The sequence below is a fragment of the Myotis yumanensis genome, unplaced genomic scaffold (genome assembly GCF_028538775.1).
Source record: "Myotis yumanensis isolate MYYU_CA2020_CCGP unplaced genomic scaffold, mMyoYum1.0.hap1 SCAF_2, whole genome shotgun sequence".
NCBI classification, from domain to species: domain Eukaryota; kingdom Metazoa; phylum Chordata; class Mammalia; order Chiroptera; family Vespertilionidae; genus Myotis; species Myotis yumanensis.
The window spans coordinates 56,769,536-56,792,258 of record NW_027223753.1 but is presented as its reverse complement, the minus strand read 5'-3'; the positions used below and the strand labels follow the sequence as shown (position 1 = coordinate 56,792,258).

The 22,723-nt window shown below is 39.5% G+C and overlaps 1 protein-coding gene across 2 annotated transcripts in view; it reads right to left on the bottom strand.

The window, feature by feature from the left end:
* The window catches only part of AK5 (adenylate kinase 5), a 189,644-nt gene that overhangs the window by 130,823 nt on the left and 36,098 nt on the right, over positions 1-22,723 (bottom strand). For both annotated transcript variants that reach the window (XM_070405402.1, XM_070405403.1), the window contains exon 6: positions 10,293-10,484. In XM_070405402.1, the coding sequence (XP_070261503.1) occupies positions 10,293-10,484 (192 nt within the window). The remainder of the gene's footprint in view (positions 1-10,292; positions 10,485-22,723) is intronic.

The window sequence follows — 22,723 nt, the reverse complement described above, 5'->3', positions numbered from 1 at the left end:
GGTCGTGTAACTAAACAAACATGCAAGGCCCAATAATTGGCCATTCGTGGTAAAATTTCCTCCTTGTAATAATGAGTTCAGATGAATCAATTTTAGGAATTATCTTAATTACTTTAGATCTGTTATTGAAATTACTTTTTAAAAACCCATCGATGTGATGCAGCAATGGAATTAATGTTCTCATTTACTCTTTCCTGAGAAACAGAGATGAACAGACTACAGAAATGAATAGAGGTGCTTATCAAACAGTAACTGTGTGGAGAAGGCAGCAATGTGCTTTCTCGTCATGACCCCGAGTGCGTACGTGTCGTGTTTTAATGAAGGGACAGCAGAGCAATCACAGCGCTGCATCTGGGGTCTGGGCCGAGGCTTCAAAGCACTTGTGGGATCCGGGGCCAGGTCCTCTCTCATGCGCTTCAGTGTTCTCCACAGAGTGGACATGATGGCAGTGGCTGCCTCCTGGAGATTAGGTGAGGATTCCAGAACCACACCTGACATGAAGCACTTTGAATAGGACCCAGCACATATTACCACCGGAAATGGTTAGCTATTGTCTTTTAAGACACCATCTATTCATAGTGTTTTCTTGTATTTTTCTGACTGGCAAGTCTCGCATGCCTGTCTTTTACTTTCTTTTGTTTTTGTCTTCTATTTTAAAAATCACTTAATTTAACTGTAGGGCCATCTCTCTTTAAAGATATTGATCAATTCCAATTAGTTTGGTCTTAAGCACACAAAAAGTTTAGTCCAAGAACCTTACCAAACTATTTTCTTACTTATGATCCTCAAAAGTCTCAGTATAACATATTAAAGTTAACTAAGACCTAATTCTGGAAGTGTGAAATATTTGTTGACATCACTGTCAAAATTATTGTTCTGATCACAGAGGGTCTCCTGGGGAAGTGGCCAGCCAACAATGTGTGTGTGTGTGAGTGTGTGTATGTGTATGTATGTGGTATGTGTGTGTGCTGTGGGTATACAATTTCCTGTCAGAAACTGTAGTGTTGAAACAAGAATTTATAAGGAAGCTGTTAGTATGACATGACATTCAGCTACCAATTATCGTCTAATCTGCTTTATTTCTTTTAAAAAATTACAAACAAAGACAAGCTGTTGTGAAAGCCAGTCCCATAGAAATAGTACAGGCCTTAATTAAAGTATTCTTAGGTAGATCTGTCAAAACAGTTCTTGGAATCAGAATTGCCTTAGTGTGAATCTTCCAAATGTACTCACTTGAATATTATCTGGTTTTTATATACATCATCTAATTCATGGTTATTATCTGAGGACTCTACTTTATACTTAAGATGATTAAGAAGTTGTTTATCGGGCTTTTTGGACTCTAATTCAGGGATATGCGTAGTAATAAAACCAACAGAAATGGATTTTACATCTCTTTGGGGAAGAAATCACCATCATTCGCTATGTTCCTCCTCATTTCTCCTGTGAACACCTGTATGAAGCATCATAATTAGAGTAATTGTGGGTAGAGTAGAGCTCTTACCATCAGGCCCTGACAATAGGGTGGTCATATGATCCATGTCAGTTCCCACTTTGGAAGGAGATGCGTTGGCTGAGTCTGTTGCTTTGCTCTCTGCCTGCGTAGTGTGAACAGGACTGACACTGAGCAAGTTTTGGGTGTGGGGAAGTTGTGAGTCAGATGCTTGCTTGTTACCGAGACGGAGACAGAACACCAGAATGAGCTATAAATACAGTATCTGCTTATTCTCTCTGCTGCTTTGAGGCCATTTAGGATCCAGCATAATTTGCCCGAGAACTGTGGGTCTTCCTTTGCTGTAGGCAGGTTGCCACTTTGTGAGCAAAAATGGCTTTATCTTTTCAGTGCTTTTATTTTTTTTCCTATACAAAAGAGCAGGGAATGAAACTGGTATCCTAATACTTTAGTTTTTAGAGCCCCCCAATAATAACAGTTTATGAAAGTAATCAGATGCACTTTTCAATTTAGTTCTGGATATGTTTAAACCAGGGTTACAAAGATCTATGTTAGTAGGTGAATGAGTACCACCCACTAATCCACAGAGATGTCCCCCTCCTCAAATAAGCAACAGTGCTTCTTCTAGGGCAGTGCCACCTTGCCAGCTTTGCACATAGAAGGGTTTGGTAAATGCCTGCTGCCCAGACATTGTGATTCCTTATAACTTGCTCATATTCAAGTCAACAATGGATATTTCCTATGTTACTTCTGGGCTCTTTACATTGAGGGCCTATCAGTCTCAGGTTTCATGCCAAAAGGCACTGTCTACTTAATATAAAAATACTTTGGGCTACTGACAGCTCAGAGGGCCATACATACAGGCTCACAATACACCATCATCACCCAAGTAAGTACCTCCCAGAGTGCATCACAGCTTTCCTATTTATTAGCCTTTAAACACTCCTCCTTGACTAGTCTCTGTCTTAGCTACTACATCCACCAAGTAGGAAATAGTGGGGGCTTTTGGTTACATGGCATTGGATATCTAAACAGGATGTAAGTAGGGTTGGTACTTGGAGGAAATACAGCTTCCCTGTTACATAGTACAAATTCATCAACCTGTTAACTACTGAGAAGCAATGACAGAATTTCCCTCCTGGTAATTTTAGGAGAATGGGTTTGTTTGGGTAAACTGTGATCAAGTGTTTTCATTGCCTTTCTCACGTTGAGGTGAGTTTTTGAATCTGCTGAGGGTTTATGCTGCTTAGATTTCTTTGTCATCACTCTGCGCAGGGGTGCTGGTGGAGATGGGGATAACTAACCAGTGGCTGTGCATTGGACGCTTAGGGATAAGTGTTGTGTTTTTTTAAAAATATATTTTATTGATTTTTTACAGAGAGGAAGGGAGAGAGATAGAGAGTTAGAAACATCGATGAGAGAGAGACATCGATCAGCTGCCTCCTGCACATCTCCTACTGGGGATGTGCCCGCAACCCAGGTACATGCCCTTGACCGGAATCGAACCTGGGACCTTTCAGTCCGCAGGCCGACGCTCTATCCACTGAGCCAAACCGGTTTTGGCATGTTCTTATGTTTTAAATGTTAGTGTTGATTCTTATGAAACTTGACGTTAATTAACAACTATCCATAACTTCTGCCTAAAATTAATTTTTACTATTCTTGTTTATTTTCCCTTTGGCTAAGAGTGTCTGGTGGGATGGGAATCACATAGTTTGGATGGCAAATTTGAAATACATAATGGGAGTATTCCCAAATTTAAAGAAAGTGATGGGGGCAGAGTAAGCAAATGTAGTGTAAATAGGTTATCTGGATCTCAGGCACCATGCCTGTGAATCAATACTCGTGTGGTTTTGAGAAGGATGGTTCTCTGTGTCATGGGTTCCCCAGCACTGATGCCAGTTTGTGATGATGTGTTCCCTAACCCACAGCAACATGAGAAAAATAAGGCAAATGTCAGGAGTTTTTCTTAAAGCCAAACTGGTTTATTTAGAAATTTTGTTTGGAGTTATATCATTCCTAATGTTTTTGGATGCTAAAAATATCCCTTTAAACAATGGCAACACTAGATTTTTTTTTCTAATGCCCTCACTTAGTAAAAAAAAGAAAATCCAACTTGGGAAATGCAAATTAGAACAATAATGAGTTACCACTACACGCCTGTTAGAGTGGCCAAAATCCAGAACAGTGACAACTCCAAAGGCTGCGGAGGACGTGGGGCAACAGGGACTCTCACTCATTGCTGCTGGGAATGCAAAATGGTGCCGCCACTTCCACTTTGGAAGATAGTTTGGTGGTTTCTTACAGAACAAAACATGCATTTATCATACCACCCAGCAATCGTGCTCCTTGCAGTTTCTCCAAACGAAGTGAAAACTGATGTCCACACCAAACCCTGCACATGGAGGTTAACAGTGGCTGTATTCATAACTGCTAGACCTTGTTAGCAACCGAGATGTCCTTCAGTTGGTGAATGAATAAATAAACTGTGGTACAGCCAGACAACGAGATATTATTCAGCACTAAAAAGAAATGCACGACCAAGCAGTGAAATGACATGGAGGAAACTTAGGTGCATAATGCCAAGTGAAAGAAGCCGCTCTGAAAAGACAACATATTGTAAAAGTCCAACTGTATGATATTCTGGAAAAGATAAAGCTATGGAGACAGTGGAAAGACCAGTGGTTGCCAGGGGTCAGGGTGAGAGCTTCGGGGGAGGTAGGGAGGCATGAATAGGTGGAGCGCCGAGAAAATACTCTGTATGATATCATAATGATGGACTCTTGTTACTAAATCTTCCTCCAAATCCATAGAAAGTGCAACACCACGAGTGATCCTGAACGCTAAGGTGAACTATGGATTTTGTGTGATTATGATGTGTTAATGAAGGTTCATCAATTGTAACATACGCACCACTGCGGTGGGAAAGTTTTTACTGGGGAGACTATGCATATGTGGGGGCAGGGGGTACATGGAATCTCTGTACCTTCCTCTCAGTTTTCCTGTGAATCTAAAACTGCTCTAAAAACTGAAGTCTTGAAGGAAAAGAGCCAACTTCATCATAGCCTCATTAAAAATTGTTTTTTTTTCCTGCTCTGTTGAGCATTAGGGAATCACTGGTCTGTGTGGCCCTGCTATATGCCAAGAAGGTTTATAATTAGTCCCTTATCCACTTTCCCAGTGAAATTGGTGTTGGTGAACAGAAATTATCCTGGTTTTAACATTTTCAGCCTGTGATTTCCTGGCTGAAGATACCCAGTCATTTAACCTGGTATTAATTAGTAGCCTCTTCATACATCCTCTGACTACAACTTCCTTCTCACTTCAAGGTTTGCTTCTCTTTCTTCCTCCTACAATAAGCCCAGAAGAAAAATGACCATTTGCTTACTTCACAGCCTAAAGCTACATGTGGACTTACACTGATTTCCACCCATATTAAATGGTATTTATTCATGGCACAGGATTGTGCAACCATTTCCCTGGCAAGTTTCTGACTGAATAGAATACTCAATGGCATAATGCATTTCAGAAAATGATAACATAAACATTACATCTTGCCCTATTATTTTTCAGGCATTAAAAAAAATCCTATTCTTAAAAAACAAATAAAACAACTACATGTAGTTTATAAAGAGTTCATCAAACTTACAAAGACTTGACCTGTCTTAACTATTGCTATTTCTTAAAAAAAAGGGGGGGTTGATAGAGGGGTACCTATAATCTAATCGATAGAGCACCTGAGTTAATCTGAAAAGTAATCATATTATCTTAAATCTTAGAACACATATACTTATGTGAATAGGGGGTTAAGTTTTTCTTAAGTTTCCTTTCAAGGCCTGTGCAAAGTGATTAGGGAGGTGACTCAGCTGTGAATCCAGGAAGCAGAACTGATCATCAGAGTGACCCACCAGGAGTCAAAACATCATCTCATCAACATCATCTCATCAACATCACCTCCTCGCCTAAGGACTAAAGACAATAGCTGACGGCTGCAGACCTCCAGGGCTGGCCTCACCCTAGCCTCTTCCCCTTAATAATCCTGTCCCCTGCACCTTGCTGTAAGACAGGATTTGAAGGCGTGTAAGCACCCTGTCTTCTTGGTTGGCTGGCCTTCTCAATAAAGGCCTAATATGATTCAACCCTGCCTTCGTTATTGGACACAGCGACAGGCAGCCAAAGCTCAACAGGGCGTTTTCCGGTAACAGTTCCAATAGTGAAGACGATTCAAACAAAGACGAGTTTTATAGTTTTAAAAATAAAGACCTTGCCGAAACCGGTTTGGCTCAGTGGATAGAGCGTCGGCCTGCGGACTGAAGGGTCCCAAGTTCGATTCCGGTCAAGGACATGTACGTTGGTTTCGGGCACACCCCCAGTAGGGGATGTGCAGGAGGCAGCTGGTCGATGTTTCCCTCTCATCGATGTTTCTAACTCTCTATCCCTCTCTCTTCCTCTCTGTAAAAAATCAATAAAATATATTTAAAAAAAAAAATAAAGACCAAAATTGTCACTAAAATACATAATATTGAGGCTTTAAAAATCTAGAAAGGGGTATTATTGTTCAAGAATTATACAGTTTCATCAAGTCCAAGTGCTCCTAAGTGTCATAAGACACAGCTATTCAGTAAGACTGCACAAGCAGCTCTTCTAATCCCAGTAATACTCAAACTTCGAAGAAAAACTTCTGACAAATTTTGGGAACTCTCAGCATCCTAATTAGAAGCATAATGCTGAAAAGACATGATGAGCAATGACATCCAACCTAATGGAAAATTAAAAAAAAACAACGTGTAAGCTTGTGTGGAAAGATTCTATGAAGTCCCTAATATACTAACCTTGTGATTGCATATCATTTCATTCATACCCACACAGATGGCTGTGCATAGAAGGATATGATAAAAGGATAAAAATAAAGAGACCCCATGCGGGGAACCACCTCAATAAGATACAGTATTCAGGCTAGTATTCTGGCTATTTTAATTAGGTTTCTTCTTCAGTCACTGGGTTTGTTCTTTAGTCAAAGCTGCCAACAGATACAGGCAATGGTGAAGTAAAAATGAAAAAAAAAATGGGTTGCCCTCTGTTACAATTCAGCTACATTATTCAGACACAGCCACTATATAGCTTGATTACACGGATGATATAGAAGTTAAAGGAAACACTGACACAATTTTGTAACTGATTAACAGGCACTTTTAAGGAAAAAAATAAATTTGGCATGATGTTTTTAAAACCTAAATTCTTCATTTCGGATTCCTTCAATAATCTATCTATTGAAGAAAAGGCAACAGAGTACCCTTGAAGAGCACAGAATTGTTAGTGGTACATGTAGGTTCCAAAAGATAGGCATGGGGGTGGGGTTGGGGGGGGGGGGAGAAAGAGAGAAGAAGAAATAAAAATAATCTATACTAATAAAAGGGTAATATGCTAATTAGGGCAGGCGTCTTCTGGACGTCCTTCTGGACAAAGCTGCAGCGGCTGCAAGGGCTGAGGCATGGCTGCGAAGGGCCCAGGCTCAGGCCAGCAGTGTCAGCGGCAGCGAGGTAATGGGGGCAGCGCCTTCTCCTGATCCACCAGGTTGCCTCCCGCAGAGGAGGTTAGGGGTGATCAGGCCAGCAGGGGAGCAAGTTAGGGGCGATCAGGCCAGCAGGGGAGCAAGTTAGGGGCGATCAGGCAGGCAGACAGAGGGGTTAGGGGCGATCAGGCAGGCAGGCAGGCAGGCAGGCCAGTGGTTAGGAGCCAGTAGTCCCGGATTGCGAGAGGGTGCAGGTTGGGCTGAGGGACCCTCCCCACCATGCACGAATTTCATGCACCGGGCCTCTAGTAATAAAATAATAGCTATCATTTGAATTGTCCTCGCAATGTTCCAGGCACTGCTCTGAGAATTTGACATCCACTTACTCCTCACAAATTACACGGAGGGAGGATCAATGATTGTATTCATTTTACAGGTCAGTCAGTCACAGAAAAGATCAGTAACCCGCAGAAGGTCACACAGGTGGCAGGTGGTGCAGCTGAATTCTGAGCCAGGTAATGGGGCTACATTGCCATCATCTGCCATATCACCTGCATTCTCTCATTTCAATTGTGCTACAACATTGCACAGTAGGTAACATCATCTCCAATGTATAGATGAAGACCAAGTCCTAGAGCATCAGGAATTTATTAAATGGCAGTGGAGCTGAAATTCCAAGTGAGAAGTTTCAGACTCCAAAGCCCTAGAGAAGAGGAGCACCAAGATGACCTTTCTCAACGGGACTGAGGAGGGATGTGGTCCTTAAGATCCTCCAACCAAGACAAATAATGAAGCGTACCTACAGGGAGGAGAGGGCTGTTCCAGTCATTATGGGGGATCCCATAATGACACAGTGCATGACATGTGAGGCTCTCTCTACTCCAGGGGTGGGGAACGTCCGGCCCTCGGGCCACATAAGGCTGGTGAAACATTTGGTCTGGCCCTGCCAAGGCATTAGAGGAGAATTAATTAAATGCTTGACCAAATAGAGCAAGCTAATTTTTAAGTTGATCATTTTGTATGGCCCTCAAATGATGCTATAAATATCCAAATGGCTCTTGGCAGAGAAAAGGTTCCCCACCCCTGTTCTAGTCCTTTGCCAGTCATCACACTCGATGATTCATGTTTAACATCACTTTCCCAGTAGACTGTAAGCTCTGCTCATTTAGTGTGAGCATGCTATGTACCAGACAAGGACCCTTCTAGGTGCTTGGAATATGCCGGTGAATAAAAGGAAGATCCTTACCTTTTGCTTATTTAACTGTGCACCCCTAACACCTAGCAGAATGTCTGGCACCCATTGGTTCTCAATAAATATTCACTGAATGAATAAATGAATAAATTAGAAGGGGCAGGTAGAAGCAACAGGAAAGAAAAACTACAGAGAAAAGGAAATATCTTTGTCTGATCTACTAACCTAAAATTTTTACTAACATCTTAATATGCTTGTGATGAATAAAGAAAACCATTTTTATGTTATTTAACTCATCTTTAAAAGTAGAAATGCTACCATATTTAATTCCAAAAGTGAACTCTGACCCAGGTTCTGAAGGAGGACATGTGGTTCAGGAGGCAGCCTTTTGTCAAACTGATTTTCAAATTACATTCTCCGGAGCTTAGCCTGTGTTTAATACTCACCGTTTTTCAAAAGGCGACTTCCCAAGGCAGGCATTCTCCCAGTAAATAGAAGCGTTTATCTTCAAGCTCATTTGGTTTTAGCAATGAGGTTACAGTACAGGCTGTCATCCACATTGGTACTGACGCCCTCAATTAGAGGCGACGGCATTTCACGTCCATGCAAAATATTAGTAAATTAACAATCCCCACTCTGCATTCACTGGGGAAATCTGCTCTGCTCATGATGCCGAACGTGACAAGCGGGGAGTCATCAGAAACGCTGCAGTAATACCTTCAAGCCTTGCAAACATCAGTTAAAACTCTGGCTCTGCACCTAGCCTTTGGGGTTTGGTCTGTAGGGCCAATTTCTGTTTTGCACGCAGAACTCAGCATTGGTAATTTGCAAGAGAAACAAGCAGTAACCCCAGCAACAAATAGTTACAGAAACATCCACCCTGGTTTTCTGAAATCCTTCCTGTAACTTAATGTCTCTTTGAGACCATACAATAAACTCTGGCACTGTAAACAATTTTCAGATCGGATTTACAATTCTCTGACATAACTTCCACTTAAAGAGCAAATCCTAATAAATATTTCTTTACAGCTAAGAAGACTGCAAAGAGATTCTTATTCAAATGTCGTGGCTATCCCTTTCAGATTTAAGGGCACTTTAGGCTAATGAAGAGATATTTGAACCCAGTAATTGTTGGGTCATAGGAGCTCTGTGGATGGGCATCACTAGATGTATTTAAAATTTGTGAGAAACATTGTACATGTATTGTATTGGAATGGGCACGGTCACTTTAATCAGATTCTCTACGGGGGCTGCAACCCCATCAGACAAGGAGGGACCTAAGGGCTAAGGGGAGGGTTTGCTGAGGTTGGCCACCAGCCAGCTGCCATGAAGTTGCCCCAATTTTAGTGTCTTCTTTCGTAAAATTCCTTCTTCAGACCCTATGATCCTCCTCTTCTCTATGTTTTAATACTTGAATCCAGGATGTTATGGGGATCATAAATTGAGCTGAATCTTCACCTTTAACATCCTATATTCTAGTAATTATATTAACTAATGATTCAGCCTCATCCTTCGTTGGCATTCTGTGTATCATTAGCCATAAAACAAACTAAACATTTATGAAAATATTAATGTTTGCATTGTATCGATGGAGCAGAAAGACCAACACCTCCTGTTTTTTGACAGTAGCACTTCCTCATGACAAGCCGAACCCTTAGGAAATGTTTTTATGTCCTCAGAATCTCATTTCTTTATGTGGGACATTACAATGAAGCCTAAATCACAATGTAAGTCTAATATGTAGAATACTAAGTCCACTATGCGTTTTTAAGTCTATCAATTTTGTTAGGTTTCCAAAGACAGAAGAGCTGAGAAGCTGGGCGAGTATTGCTTAAAATAATTCAAATAATTATTTCAAAATCCTTTTTGATTTGGGGGCTATGGAATTCTAGCCAAGGTTAAAAGTTATCATCTTTTATAAAATCAATTAAACAAAAGTGTGTGTATTTTTATCATTATGGCTTTATAAAGGCAAATCAGGTCAAAATTATCCATTTTTAAAATTAAATCTGAACCCCCCCACCCCCAAAAGCCACCTTTCAAATGTAAAGTAGATTTCTACATGAGAATAGGGGCTAATGAGAAATACGAAAGATCGTTTTTGTCCAGGACACGTAGAACCATGGCTCACTTACCGTCATGATGAGCCCCTTCTCCTGGAAGTATTTAACCAGCGGAGCAGCGTTCTGCTTGAAGTTCATTAGTCTCCTTTGCGTAGCTTTCAGATTGTCATCAGGCCGGCCCTGTTGCTCTGCTCGCTTCAGCAATCTTTCTTTGAGCCTCTGATTGGTGCAAGCCAGGAATACCACCAAGTCGGGAGTGCAGATCTGTGGAGAGCATTAAACAAGTCGCATCAACATACCAACCAATGCAAGAGCATCAACATACCAACCAATGCAAGTGCAGACAATGGCCTCCATCTCTTTGGTTCTCTTGCAGCTGTCATATTTCTGGCCCTCTGTGTTTTTTGCCAGTGCATTTCCAGGGCTATCACTCTATACAAGATCAGGAGGAGCCATTGCTGCTGCAGTCCATGTAAATGGGCATGCCCACACAGCCATATGCAGTGACCCTACTTATTTCAGGAAAATACTTTTGTTTATGCTCAAATGTGTATCCTGGTTGAATTAAGAACAACATAGGCCAAACTTTGCCAAAGATATGTGACCTGGTTTTAGAGACTATGGGGGCCACAGATGTGGACAGTTAAAAAGTACTGCTGCTATTATTACCATTTGCTGCCCTTTTAACAGTATCTACTGTATGCCAGGCCCAGTGCTAAGTTATTTCCCTTGATGTTGCTACACTTTACAACAATCTGCAGGGTAAATATTACCTCCATTTTACAGATGCGTAAACTGAGGCTCTAAGAAATTCAGCACTTGTCTGAGGTCACATGGTCAGTAAGGTCCAAGTTGATATTTGAACCTACATCTCTCTAGTCTAAACCCTGTGTTCTTTCCACTATTACAATGCACTAAGTGGCTCAAAGACCTTTGTGAATTTCTGAAAGTACTGAGGAATGACATGGAAAGAACCTATGAAATAAACAGTTTTTATTCAACTCAAATGGAACTAATATTGCATTTAAAAGGTAACATCATGGTCATTAAAATGAACACAGTTTCTTGATTGAAGAAGGGACAAGCCAAAAAAGGCAGTTGTGTATAGTGATTTAAACAATGATCTCCAAAACTTCTTATGGCATCCTTACATTAGTAAACTATTTGATCATACATCCCAATAAACGTGTACTTATTAATTTATAAAGTATGCATGCATGTATGATGTGCATATATTACCATACTAATATAGGACGAGTGTTGAATAGTATAGTTGTCACTATGTGTACGTGGTGGATTGATTTCAGGATGCCCCCTTGGAGGCCAAAATCAGAGGATGCTCAAATCCCTTATGTAAAATGGCATATTATTTGCACATAGTCTACCCACATCCTCCTGTACATACTTTATAATCCTCTCTAGATTACTTAGAACAGCGGTTCTCAACCTGTGGGTCACGACCCCTTTGGGGGTTGAACGACCCTTTCACAGGGGTCGCCTAAGACCATCGGAAAACACATATATAATTACATATTGTTTTTGTGATTAATCACTATGCTTTCATTATGTTCAATTTGTAACAATGAAAATACATCCTGCATATCAGATATTTACATTATGATTCATAACAATAGCAAAATTACAGTTATGAAGTAGCCACGAAAATAATTTTATGGTTGGGGGTCACCACAACATGAGGAACTGTATTAAAGGGTCACGGCATTAGGAAGGTTGAGAACCACTGACTTAGAATACCTAATACAATGTAAATACTATGTAAATAGTTGTTATACTGTATTGTTTAGGAAATAATTACAAGAAAAACAGTCTACTACCATGGCAACAATAGACCTACTACATAGTGCATGTCAGCAACCATGTAACATTTTTTTCAAATAGATTTATTTTATTTTTTTCATCACCATTTATCCCCTCTATGTCTTCTTCCACCTCCATACTACCCACTCCCAGCAATCACTACACTGTTGTCATGTCCATGAGTTCTCTTTATTTTTTCTTCTGTTTTGCTCAACCCCTCTACTCCCCTCATCTCACCCTCCGCCCCCCTGCCAGCTGTCTGCCTGCTCTCTATCTGAGTCTATCTCTATTTTGCTTGGTTGTTCAGTTTGTTCATTAAATTCCATTCAAATATTTTTGATCTGTGGTGAGTTGGATTTGCAGGTGCAGAACCTGGAGATAAAGAGGGCTGACTGTATACACAAAAATACAATTTAAAAAGGATGAGTTACAAGCCCTGGCCGGTGGCTCAATTGGTTGGAGCATTGTCCTGTACAGCAAAGGATGAGTTACAATAATCATAATTGTTATATTTTCTTCCCACAGTGGCTTGCTTTGTGCACTATGGATACCACTGGTTAGGAAATAGACTCTGGAGGCTGGAACATGGATTCTACTTTTTGCCTAGCTGAGTGATGGGTACATGACTTAACTTTGCTAAGCCTCTGTCTGAGTCCTCTATCAATAGAGATACACAAACCTCCCTCTCTAAGGATTAAATAAGATATTGTATGTAAAATACAGAGCACAAACTTGATCCAGGTGCTCAATAAATTTTAGCCATGTTTACTATTGGTTTTCATAATTCTATGTTGTCCTGGTTCGCCTTTAACATTTTGGTTTTAATTTTATTTATTTTTTCTTCTCTCACATTTTTTCCTTCTCGGACCCACAAGTGGGGCATTCCCTGCAGCTTAGATGATTTTTTCCCTTTTCAGATTCTAATTTTCTTTGTATTCTCTCAGTGTCCTTCCACTCTTCTGGTTTCAACCACTACCCTATTAATGGATTTTAAATCTACTTTTTGGCAATGACTTTCAATAGTCCTATATTGTCCAATAGGCTACATGATGGCTCTACCTGTGAGTCTTAATGTTATCTGTGACTCAGCAAGGCCAACATCAATTTCAGCACATTTTTACCTAAATGAAATTCCCATCTTGTTTGTTTGCATATTTATTTATTTTTATGGTAGCAACACTACTTTCCTAAATCTCGCAGCTAGAAGCCTTAGTACATTTCTAACCCTTACTTGTCAAAACGCCAATCTCTCTGACGTATCGCCATTGCCTGTGGATTCTGCCTTTGAAATGCCATTTGGTCTCTTCTTCCCCCAATTCCTCCTGCCACCATGTAAGCTCAGGCACACTCCAGCATAAGTGATTATAAGCATGAACTTGAGAATCAGATGGTCGTGAATTTGAATCTAGAGTCTGCCACCTATTAGTTGTTTGTCCTTGGGCAAAGGATTCAATTTCTCAGAACTTCAGTTTTCTCAACTGTAAATAAAGTAAGGGGAAACCCCTCATCCTATCTCAGTAGCTTAGTATTTCCCAGTTTTTTTTAAAAAACATCTAATTAGCTTTTGAGAAATCTTAACAATTTAGACAATTGCTTTGTAATTTTTGTGTGATATAATAAAACCTTTGGAAATAGTCAGCCTTACCCAATATAAAATAATGACACCCTTTAAAATTTTCTTTAAATAAATTTCTAAGAAAGACCATTTTTGACAAATTAAAATGACATTATATTGTGCTTGGTGTGGTCATAATGTCTATTAAGATATGGAAAAAACCTGAACTACCAGGTTGGTATTGAATACAAATAAAACCTTGAATTTTGAAATTCCTGCAGTTTGCATTTAAACAAATTAAATGGTTCACCTTAATATATTTATTGTTTTGTTTCAGATTGCAATGTAAACGCTTCTCTCTGCCTAATGCAGTGAGGCCACGGATAGGCTTGCATATGTAATCCTCACTATATTTTGCCTTTCGCTATTGGCTTTTGAAGTACTAGAGACAGCTTGAAATTTAAGATTTTGTTTACACTCTGAATAAAACTGCATTTTTGTTTATTTTTATATTAGTAGACTTTTTTAAAAAATCAGTTTTAGGTTTACCAAAAACTTCAGTGGAATAGCTAAGATTTTTGATCAATAAATGCAACTTCAGGTCTGATAACGATGACCTTGAAGTGAACCTGCAAAGTTATTTAATTTAATAATTGTGATTAACTTTCTGTCTTGCTTTAGTGTACATTAAACAATATATAGCTTCGAATATAAAAATTAAGATGCGGAACAGACCAGACCACCCTGACACGTAGGGATTACTAGCTGATTGCTCAACAGAGTGACTGTAGCCACAAGCACGCGTATCTGTGCATCTGTTTCCTAATGACCACCATGTATGTCCACTCACTGGAGGCTCATGTTTTTGACAGTGCGTTATTTTATTTTATTTTTTAAAAATATATTTTATTGATTTTTTTACAGAGAGGAAGGGAGAGGGACAGAGAGTTAGAAACATCAATGAGAGAGAAACATCGACCAGCTGCCTCCCGCACACCTCCCACCGGGGATGTGCCCACAACCAAGGCACATGCCCTTGACCGGAATTGAACCTGGGACCTCTCAGTCCACAGGCCGACGCTCTATCCACTGAGCTAACTGGTTTGGCAGACAGTGCATTATTTTAAAGGAAAAAGTATTTAAATTGTTTGCTTTCCCCCCAAAATGAAAAATAGCAGCAGGTACCATTCTGTTCCGAAAGATGTGAAGCCTCTGTAAAGGTTTTTTGAAATTCACTTGCATGAAATGTTGAGAAGTTTCAACAGAGAGACTCCTTCTTAGCCTATGTTCTCAAAATATATCTGCTGATTGAATGATTGAAAGAATAAGTAAATGAGTAAGGAAAAAAACACCACAAGATACTGCTTTTGTCTACAAGGAAGTAAACTTCCCAATTACTGATATTGTTCCTCCCACTGAATCAACTAAATCAATTTTTTTTCCTGTCATTATATAGTCAAGTCAATCTTCCTCTATCCATTTTCTTAAAGTCCCTACCTGAGTGATTACTCTGTTAAAAAGAACCTGTGATTGCCTTTGATAGTCGAAGGCAATATTCATTGTGTCAGACTACCAACTGAACTGATTTTAATACCCCCATTCTTAACTGTCAGTACTTTTGACTGCCCTATTCTTTATGAAGACGTGTTATAAGGCTTAGACTCCATAATTCAGACCACACTGTCAGAAGCCAGGAAGCAAAGTACTAAAAGGAGAGAGAGAGAGAGAGAGAGAGAGAGAGAGAGAGAGAGAGAGAGAGAGAGAGAGATCACAGTTAGAACAAAATCTGGAATCACAGAAACTAAGAGATGGAAAAAACTTGGAGGTTATCTAACCCAAATGCATGCCAAACCCTGTCATCTTCTCCACAATCTCTTGACAAGTGATTTTTAAGTTTGAACATTTAAAATTGAATGTTCTTTGTGAGCATTTCTTGTGATGGGTACTTGCTTCTTATAAGGCAGCCCCTTTCTGGATGACTGTAATAATTGGGAATTTCTTTCTAATATTGGGCTAAAATTTGCTTGCTTATTCTGCCTAAAGGTAAAATGTGAAATAAATTATTTCTTTCACCCATCAAACATTTATCGAACATACTAGTATATCATTACCACAGAGGACAGACTAGATCATAAAAAGAAAAAAAAGGTAGAAAACTGAACTTCATTATCATTTAACATGGAGATAATTGACAGGCAGAGTTTTCAACAGACTATGGGCTTGGGGGACAAAAATTGGAATATGAGGCTCACCGAAGAGCAAGAGCTCTAGAAACAACTACTGCAGCCCCACGCTTTTAGTTGGAATTGTAAAGGCTACACCACCCAAGTATATGTGAACCAGTCCTCACAAGACTAAATCTCATTTAGAATCATCCCAAACCCTCCATATCTCTAAATGAGATTTAGTGAACTAAAAGGTCAGAAGAAAATATCCAGAATAAAGCAAGGGGAAGGTAGGGGCAGGAAAAGTACAAAAAAGAGCAAAAGAGACATATGAGACAATGGCTTAAAGTTCTGGAAGAAGTGAGAAAATGAAAAATCAGTATTTGAAAATATAATAGTTAAGAATTTTCCAAAATCACAAATAATATCAAGTTCCAGATTCAGGAAGTAATATAAAAACCAAGAAGAACAAACAGAAAACCCAGATCTAACTGCTGAAAGTCTAGATAGACAACTATAAAAAAAAATCTCTAAAGCAGCCAGAAAAAAAAAGAAACAAAAAGAAACAAAAGGTTGTCTTCAGCCTTCAGGATTAACAATAACAACAACAAAAAATAAAAATAAAATAAAAAAGATTACCTTCAGAGGAGCCACAGTAAAACTTACAGCTAAATTTTCAAAAGAAATAATGATAGCCAGAAAACGAGATGACATCTTTAAAGTGTCAATACAAAATAACTGCCAACCTAGGTTTCTAAATCCAGTAAGAATATTTTTCTTTTTTCTTTTAATCCTCACCTGAGGATATTTTTCCATTGAGTTTTAGAGAGAGTGGAAGAGAGAGGGAAAGTCAGAGAGAAACATCGATGTGAGAGAAACACATTGATTGGTTGCCTCCTGCACAAGCTTTGACCCGGCCGGGGTTGGGGAGAAGCCTGCAACTGAGGTATGTGCTTTTGACCAGAATCGAACTGGGACCCTTCGGTCTGCAGGCCGATGCTCTAGCCACTGAGCCAAACCAGCTCGGGCAAGAATATCTTTCAAAATTAAATGGAGACATTTTGAAACAAACAAAAACTGAGTAAATTTGTGATCAGGAATTCTACACTAATGGAAATATTAAAGAATATTATTTAGGTAGGAAAAAAGTGATTCAAGATAGAAAGTTGACGCAGAGGAATGAATGAAGGACAACAAAATGGGAAATATGTAGGTAAATCTAAATGAATATTGACCATATAAAAATACTAAAATTATTTTGTGGTATTTAACAATAGAGATTAGTCATGAGGCAGGTAAATGAAGTTCAACTGTCCTAAGGTCTGTTCAGGATGTGGTAAAAGTATTAATTTGTATGAGTCATTAATGAGTTAGTGATGCATGCCATAATCCCTAGAATAGGAGTCAGCAAACTTTTCCTGTAAATGGTCAGGGAGCAAAGATTTTAGGTTTTGCAGGCCATATGTTTCAGTAGCATGAAAACAGCCTTGGCAGGAAAGTGGGAGTAGGAGACTGGGGAGAATGCCGAGGAGGAGGGCAAGCCAATCAAAGGTGCAGTGTTGACCTGGTCACTGTGACAGGCGACTGGGACTCCTTGCTGCTGGGCCTTCGGAGGGAACATGGGTGAGCAGCCTTTATCCGTTAGATCCTGCCCCTATGGGTCAGTAGGTGTCCCTTGGCATGTTACCTCTGTCATACTTTCTCATTGTATGTATGCATCTCAGGGCAGGAGGCCAAACAAACACAGTGAGTTGCTGCACATTCCACTGGCACAGAGATTTTCAACGGGTGTGCCGCAAGAGTTTTTAAAGCATGCAATATCTGACTATTTGGTCAGGGGCATGGATCTCTTTTCCTTTAGATGGTCAAAAAAAAAAAAAAAAGGATGACAGCCAACATAAAATAGCTGTGTGATGTGATTGAATCAAAATTATACCAATTGTCATATTGGCAATATATATATATATACTCTACAACCTCGGACTTGCGCCCTGACCTGGAATCGAACTGTGACCTCCTGGTGCATAGGTCAATGCTCAACCACTGAGGCACCTCAGCCAGGCTGTTCCTCAAATATTTTAATCTCTCATGCTTTCAATGATCAGTACTGGGTATTAGGCCTTCACTAGAAAGTGCAATAACACATTTTCCCAGTCCTTAAGGAGCTCATAGTCTGACAGCTGAGTGAAGAGATAATTATAATACAACTAGAGTCCCAGTGCACAAAACTCGTGCATGGGGGGCCCCTCAGCCCAGCCTGTACCCTCTCCAATCTGGGACCCCTCGGGGGATGTCTGACTGCCGGTTTAGGCTCGATCCCACCAGCAGTCAGACATCCCTCTCACAATCCTGGACTGCTGGCTCCTAATTGCTCACCTGCCTGCCTGCCTGGTAGCCCCTAACTGCTCCCCCCTGCTGGCCTGATCACCCCAAACTGCCCCCCCCATGTTGGCCTGGTTGCCTCTTACTGCCCCCCCACCGGCCTGGTCACCCCCAACTGCCCCTCACCCCTTGCTGGCCTGGTCAACCCCAACTGTCCCCCTGCCAGCCTGGTCACTCCATGCAGCCTGCTTGTTCAGTCGTTTGGTTGCCCTTCACTTACCCCCCTGCCAGCCTGGTCATAGGCAGCCATCTTGTGAGGGTGTGAGGGTCAATTTGCATATTATCTCTTTATCAAACAGGATATGATTAGCACAATGTTTTAAAAAATGGGAAAAAAGAGGAGGGCCACTCCCATAGGGCAATTCTTACAATATCTGGTGTTGGTGACCATATTCTCCCAAGGTTCTCTTCTCCAAAACAAATACCATTCCCCTTCCCATTATTGTTGTAATTACATGAAGTGTCTGAATTAAATGAAATCTGTTTTGCGGAGGCAAACTCTGATAACAACATGGAGACTTGACTTCGCACTAGTTGTCCTTTTGTGGGCATCCCCTGGAAGCTTGTCAGAAATGTAAATTCATGAGCTCCACTCTGTTTTACTGAATCAGAATCTCTGGAGATGGGATGCAGGGAGCTGTGTGTTGACTTCTGCTTTACATACTAGAAACAAGTGCTCAAAACAGGAGCTTATTGAAATTGCAAGGTCTTTAAAAGTAAAATAACAACAATAACAACAAGAAATCCTGAAATGCCAACATAATTAGGTACAAAAACAAAAGAAACTAACAAGGAGATAACCAATATGTGAAACCTTATCTTTTGTAGTTTGGGCATTTCTTGTTCAAAAGCTATATTCCATCCATTTCCATGACCCTGTGGTAATCTCTTACTGTCTACTATTTCTATTACTTTAGTTAAGCAATGTTTAGGTTTTTCTGTTCTTTCATAGTTTGTCACAAACCAAATTATTCATATGAAGAGAGTGTAACATTAATGGTCTCAAAAAGATCTCATTAGATTTTGAAAAGTGCACTTCTGTGGTTTAATTTTTATGGTGCAAATCTCCATTTCAATAAAAGCAGCTGGGGTATATTAAGCTGTCAAGATGTAGAAATTTAATGAAGAGGAAAATATTAAGGTTTTATTTAATATGTACCAGGTCCACAATATGGAAATGAATGTAAACTTAAAACTCTATTTTTCCAAGGCATCTTTTCCCCACCACTAATTTGATTATGCAGGCAATTACTTCATTCATTTGTTTATTCTTCCATTTAATTTTTACTAAGATCCAATTATGAGCGAGAAGTGGAAGCTCTGGAAAGGTAGACTGAGAGTATATGAGCTGGCATTGCGTTCCCTGCTAAGCAGTTGGGATTTTACCTTATAAACACGAGTGTATTATATTGCATTTTGTGCCTTAGAATGAATGCCAACGGCAGTGCCGAGGGCAGACTCGATGGGGAGAGACTGGAGGCAAGAAGATCATCTGGGACAGCTAATGAGCCTGAACTCTCTACAGTGATGTGCCCCTTCTTGAGCAGAGGTCAAATAAAATATAATGCAAAACATCATTATTATTCTTAATATTGTCTTTAGAGATGTGTTTGATTTTAATGATCATTTGGGAAATTGGGGGAACCATTAGTGTTAGCTTTAGGCAAACAGCCTTGAAATAAACAAAAGGACTCTGAGATTGGAGGGGAGAGAGGGATGAAGGCAAATGGGCAGAATCCCCAAATACATCAGCTGTTTCTACACTTGTGGGATGAGCGGTGCCTGCCCATTCATAGTGGTCCGTTTATGGATTCTTCATTATGAGTGCATGGGTTGAATGATTAGGTCACAGAAAATAGTATCTATGAAGAAGCAGTCAAATGATTGGGTGACAATGTTGGGTGATGTTTTCAGATCCAGCCAATAAAAGCACCATTTGGGACAGACCTTGAAGAAGTGTAAGATCTTAGCATATTGGTAGTGCTCATCACTTAGCCAATTTCTAAACCAGCCCCTCTCTTTACAAACATTTAACTTCTAAATCCATAATATTGACAATGAGAATAATTATCCATGAGATTCTGTCATTGGTATGAGGATATAAACCTGACTTATATTATCTATTACTAGAGGCCCGATGCATGAAAATTCGTGAAAGAGTAGGCCAGTGATGGTGAACCTTTTGAGCTCGGCGTGTCAGCATTTTGAAAAACCCGAACTTAACTCTGGTGCCGTGTCACATATAGAAATTTTTTGATATTTGCAACCATAGTAAAACAAAGATTTATATATTTGATACTTATTTTATATATTTAAATGCCATTTAACAAAGAAAAATCAACCAAAAAAATGAGTTTGCGTGTCACCTCTGACATGCGTGTCATAGGTTCGCCATCACTGGAGAAGGCCTTCCTTCCCCCGGCTGCCAGCACTGGCTTTCCTCCGGCACCCAGGACCCAGGCTGCTTCCCTCCTCTGGCCGCCCACAGGCACCCGGGACCCAGGCTGGCTTCCCTCCAGCCCCGGCTTTGTCAGGAAGGACATCCGGAATGACGTTCAGAAGACGTCTGGTCTAATTAGCATATTACCCTTTTATTATTATAGATGTTATAAATTCATGGAAGCAAAGAAAATAGGAAGGATTCTTAAAGATTGTGTGGTCCAAATCCCTATTTGATCTGCACAGCAATCAGTTTTAAAAAATTATTGAAGTTAAATATCTGATATAGTTTTAGTTATATCAAATAACATAAATATATTTATTTTAAAGAGCAAGAATAGTGCAATTTCTCCCTGACCTACCTATTCTATTTTTCCCTTAAAAATTTTATTAAGTTTATTGGGGTTCATTGGTTAACAAAATTACATAGGTTTTGGTGTACAATTCTATAATACATTCTCCTACTCCCTTTCCTCTGGTAACCACCATACTGTTGTCTGTGCCTATTAGTTTTGTTTTTTTCCCCCTTTGCTTAATCTAGGGGTTGGAAAATCTTTTTTTCTCTCAAGGGCCATTTGGATATTTATAGCATCATTTGAGGGCTGTACAAAACTTAAAAATTAGCCTGCTATATTTGGTCAAACATTTAGTTAAATCACCCCTAATGCCTTGGCAGGGCCAGATCAAATAATTTCGTGGGCATTATAAGGTCCTTGGGCCAGATGTTCCCCACCTTTGGACCCCTTCACCTTTTACACCTAGCTGCCCAACCCCCCTCATCTCTGATAGCTGTCTGTCCGTCCTCTGTATCTATGAGTCTCACCTACCTATTTTAGACAAATAGATTTTATGATTTGGGTCATATTACATCCATTCAAAGGAAGTATTAGAAAAGTGGTTTAGAAATTCTTAAAGCAAGAAGCAATTCAAATCTTTAAAAAGCCTTTGTTGGAAAAAAATGAAATTCAGAGTATATTAAATGCTAACTAATATTATGGGAATATAAAATAGATAGGAAATTATGTAGTAGTTCCATTAATATCAACGCATAGACTTACTGAGTGGAATACAGGCTGAAATTCACCAGAAAATGCCATTAATAAAGATTTTCATTTGAGGTTTAGATGCAAATACTTAAAAAAAACAACAACTTTGGCCATAGTCGGTTTGGCTCCGTGGATAGAGCATCAGCCTGCGGATCAAAGTGTCTTGGGTTCGATTTTGGTCAAGGGCATGTACCTCGGTTGCAGGCACATCCCCAGCCAGGGCCTTGGTCGGGGCACATACAGGAGGCAACCAATCGATGTGTCTCTCTGTCTTTCCCTCTCTCTAAAAAAATCAATGGAAAAATATCCTCAGGTGAGGATTAAAAAAACAAACAAAAATGAAAAAAAAAACCTTTGGTGTCAATCCAAAGGAAAACTGTTATCTTTTTATCAGGTATAAGTTATCTTTATTTGAATGGCTGAAAGAGGCAAACACTTCAAGAGAAGATGCATACATAATACAGTTCTATTTCACCCTTATCTAAGTGGATTGCTTAGCATTTACTCAAATACCAAGTCTGTCTCCGGGAAATTCAGAAAAGACTATTAAATTATCAATGGCTGGAGTAGCAGTAATAGCATTCCACTCTATTCCTTAGACATTACTCTATCTCTTTGCCTAATTTATCTTAGAATAACTCTTCTTATTCATATTGATAATGAAGAAAAATACTTTAAACTCATATCCTCAGACATTTGAAGCATTAAGATCCAAACAAATTCCAGCCAGAATCTGAGAACTTATTTTTAGAACATCTTATTCTCAATATTTTTTTAAACATCATAAGGATGAGAACCATTAAGGAAAATTCCTTCATTCTTCCATTCATTCAATCTACAAGTGTTTATTAACTATTTTAATATGTGCCTCCAAGTAGTTAAACTAGGTCACTATATTTTTATTCACTTCTTTTAAAAAAATTTTCTGATTATTGGGGTGATCACTTCGTAAGTTATATAAATGTCTCATTACTACATTGTACACCTGAAACTAATATAATATTGTATGTTAACTGTGATTTTTAAAAGTTTTTTTTCAAAGGAAAAAAATCTTCTGATAAGTACATTTCTAGCACTACTTGAAATGCATTTATAGAT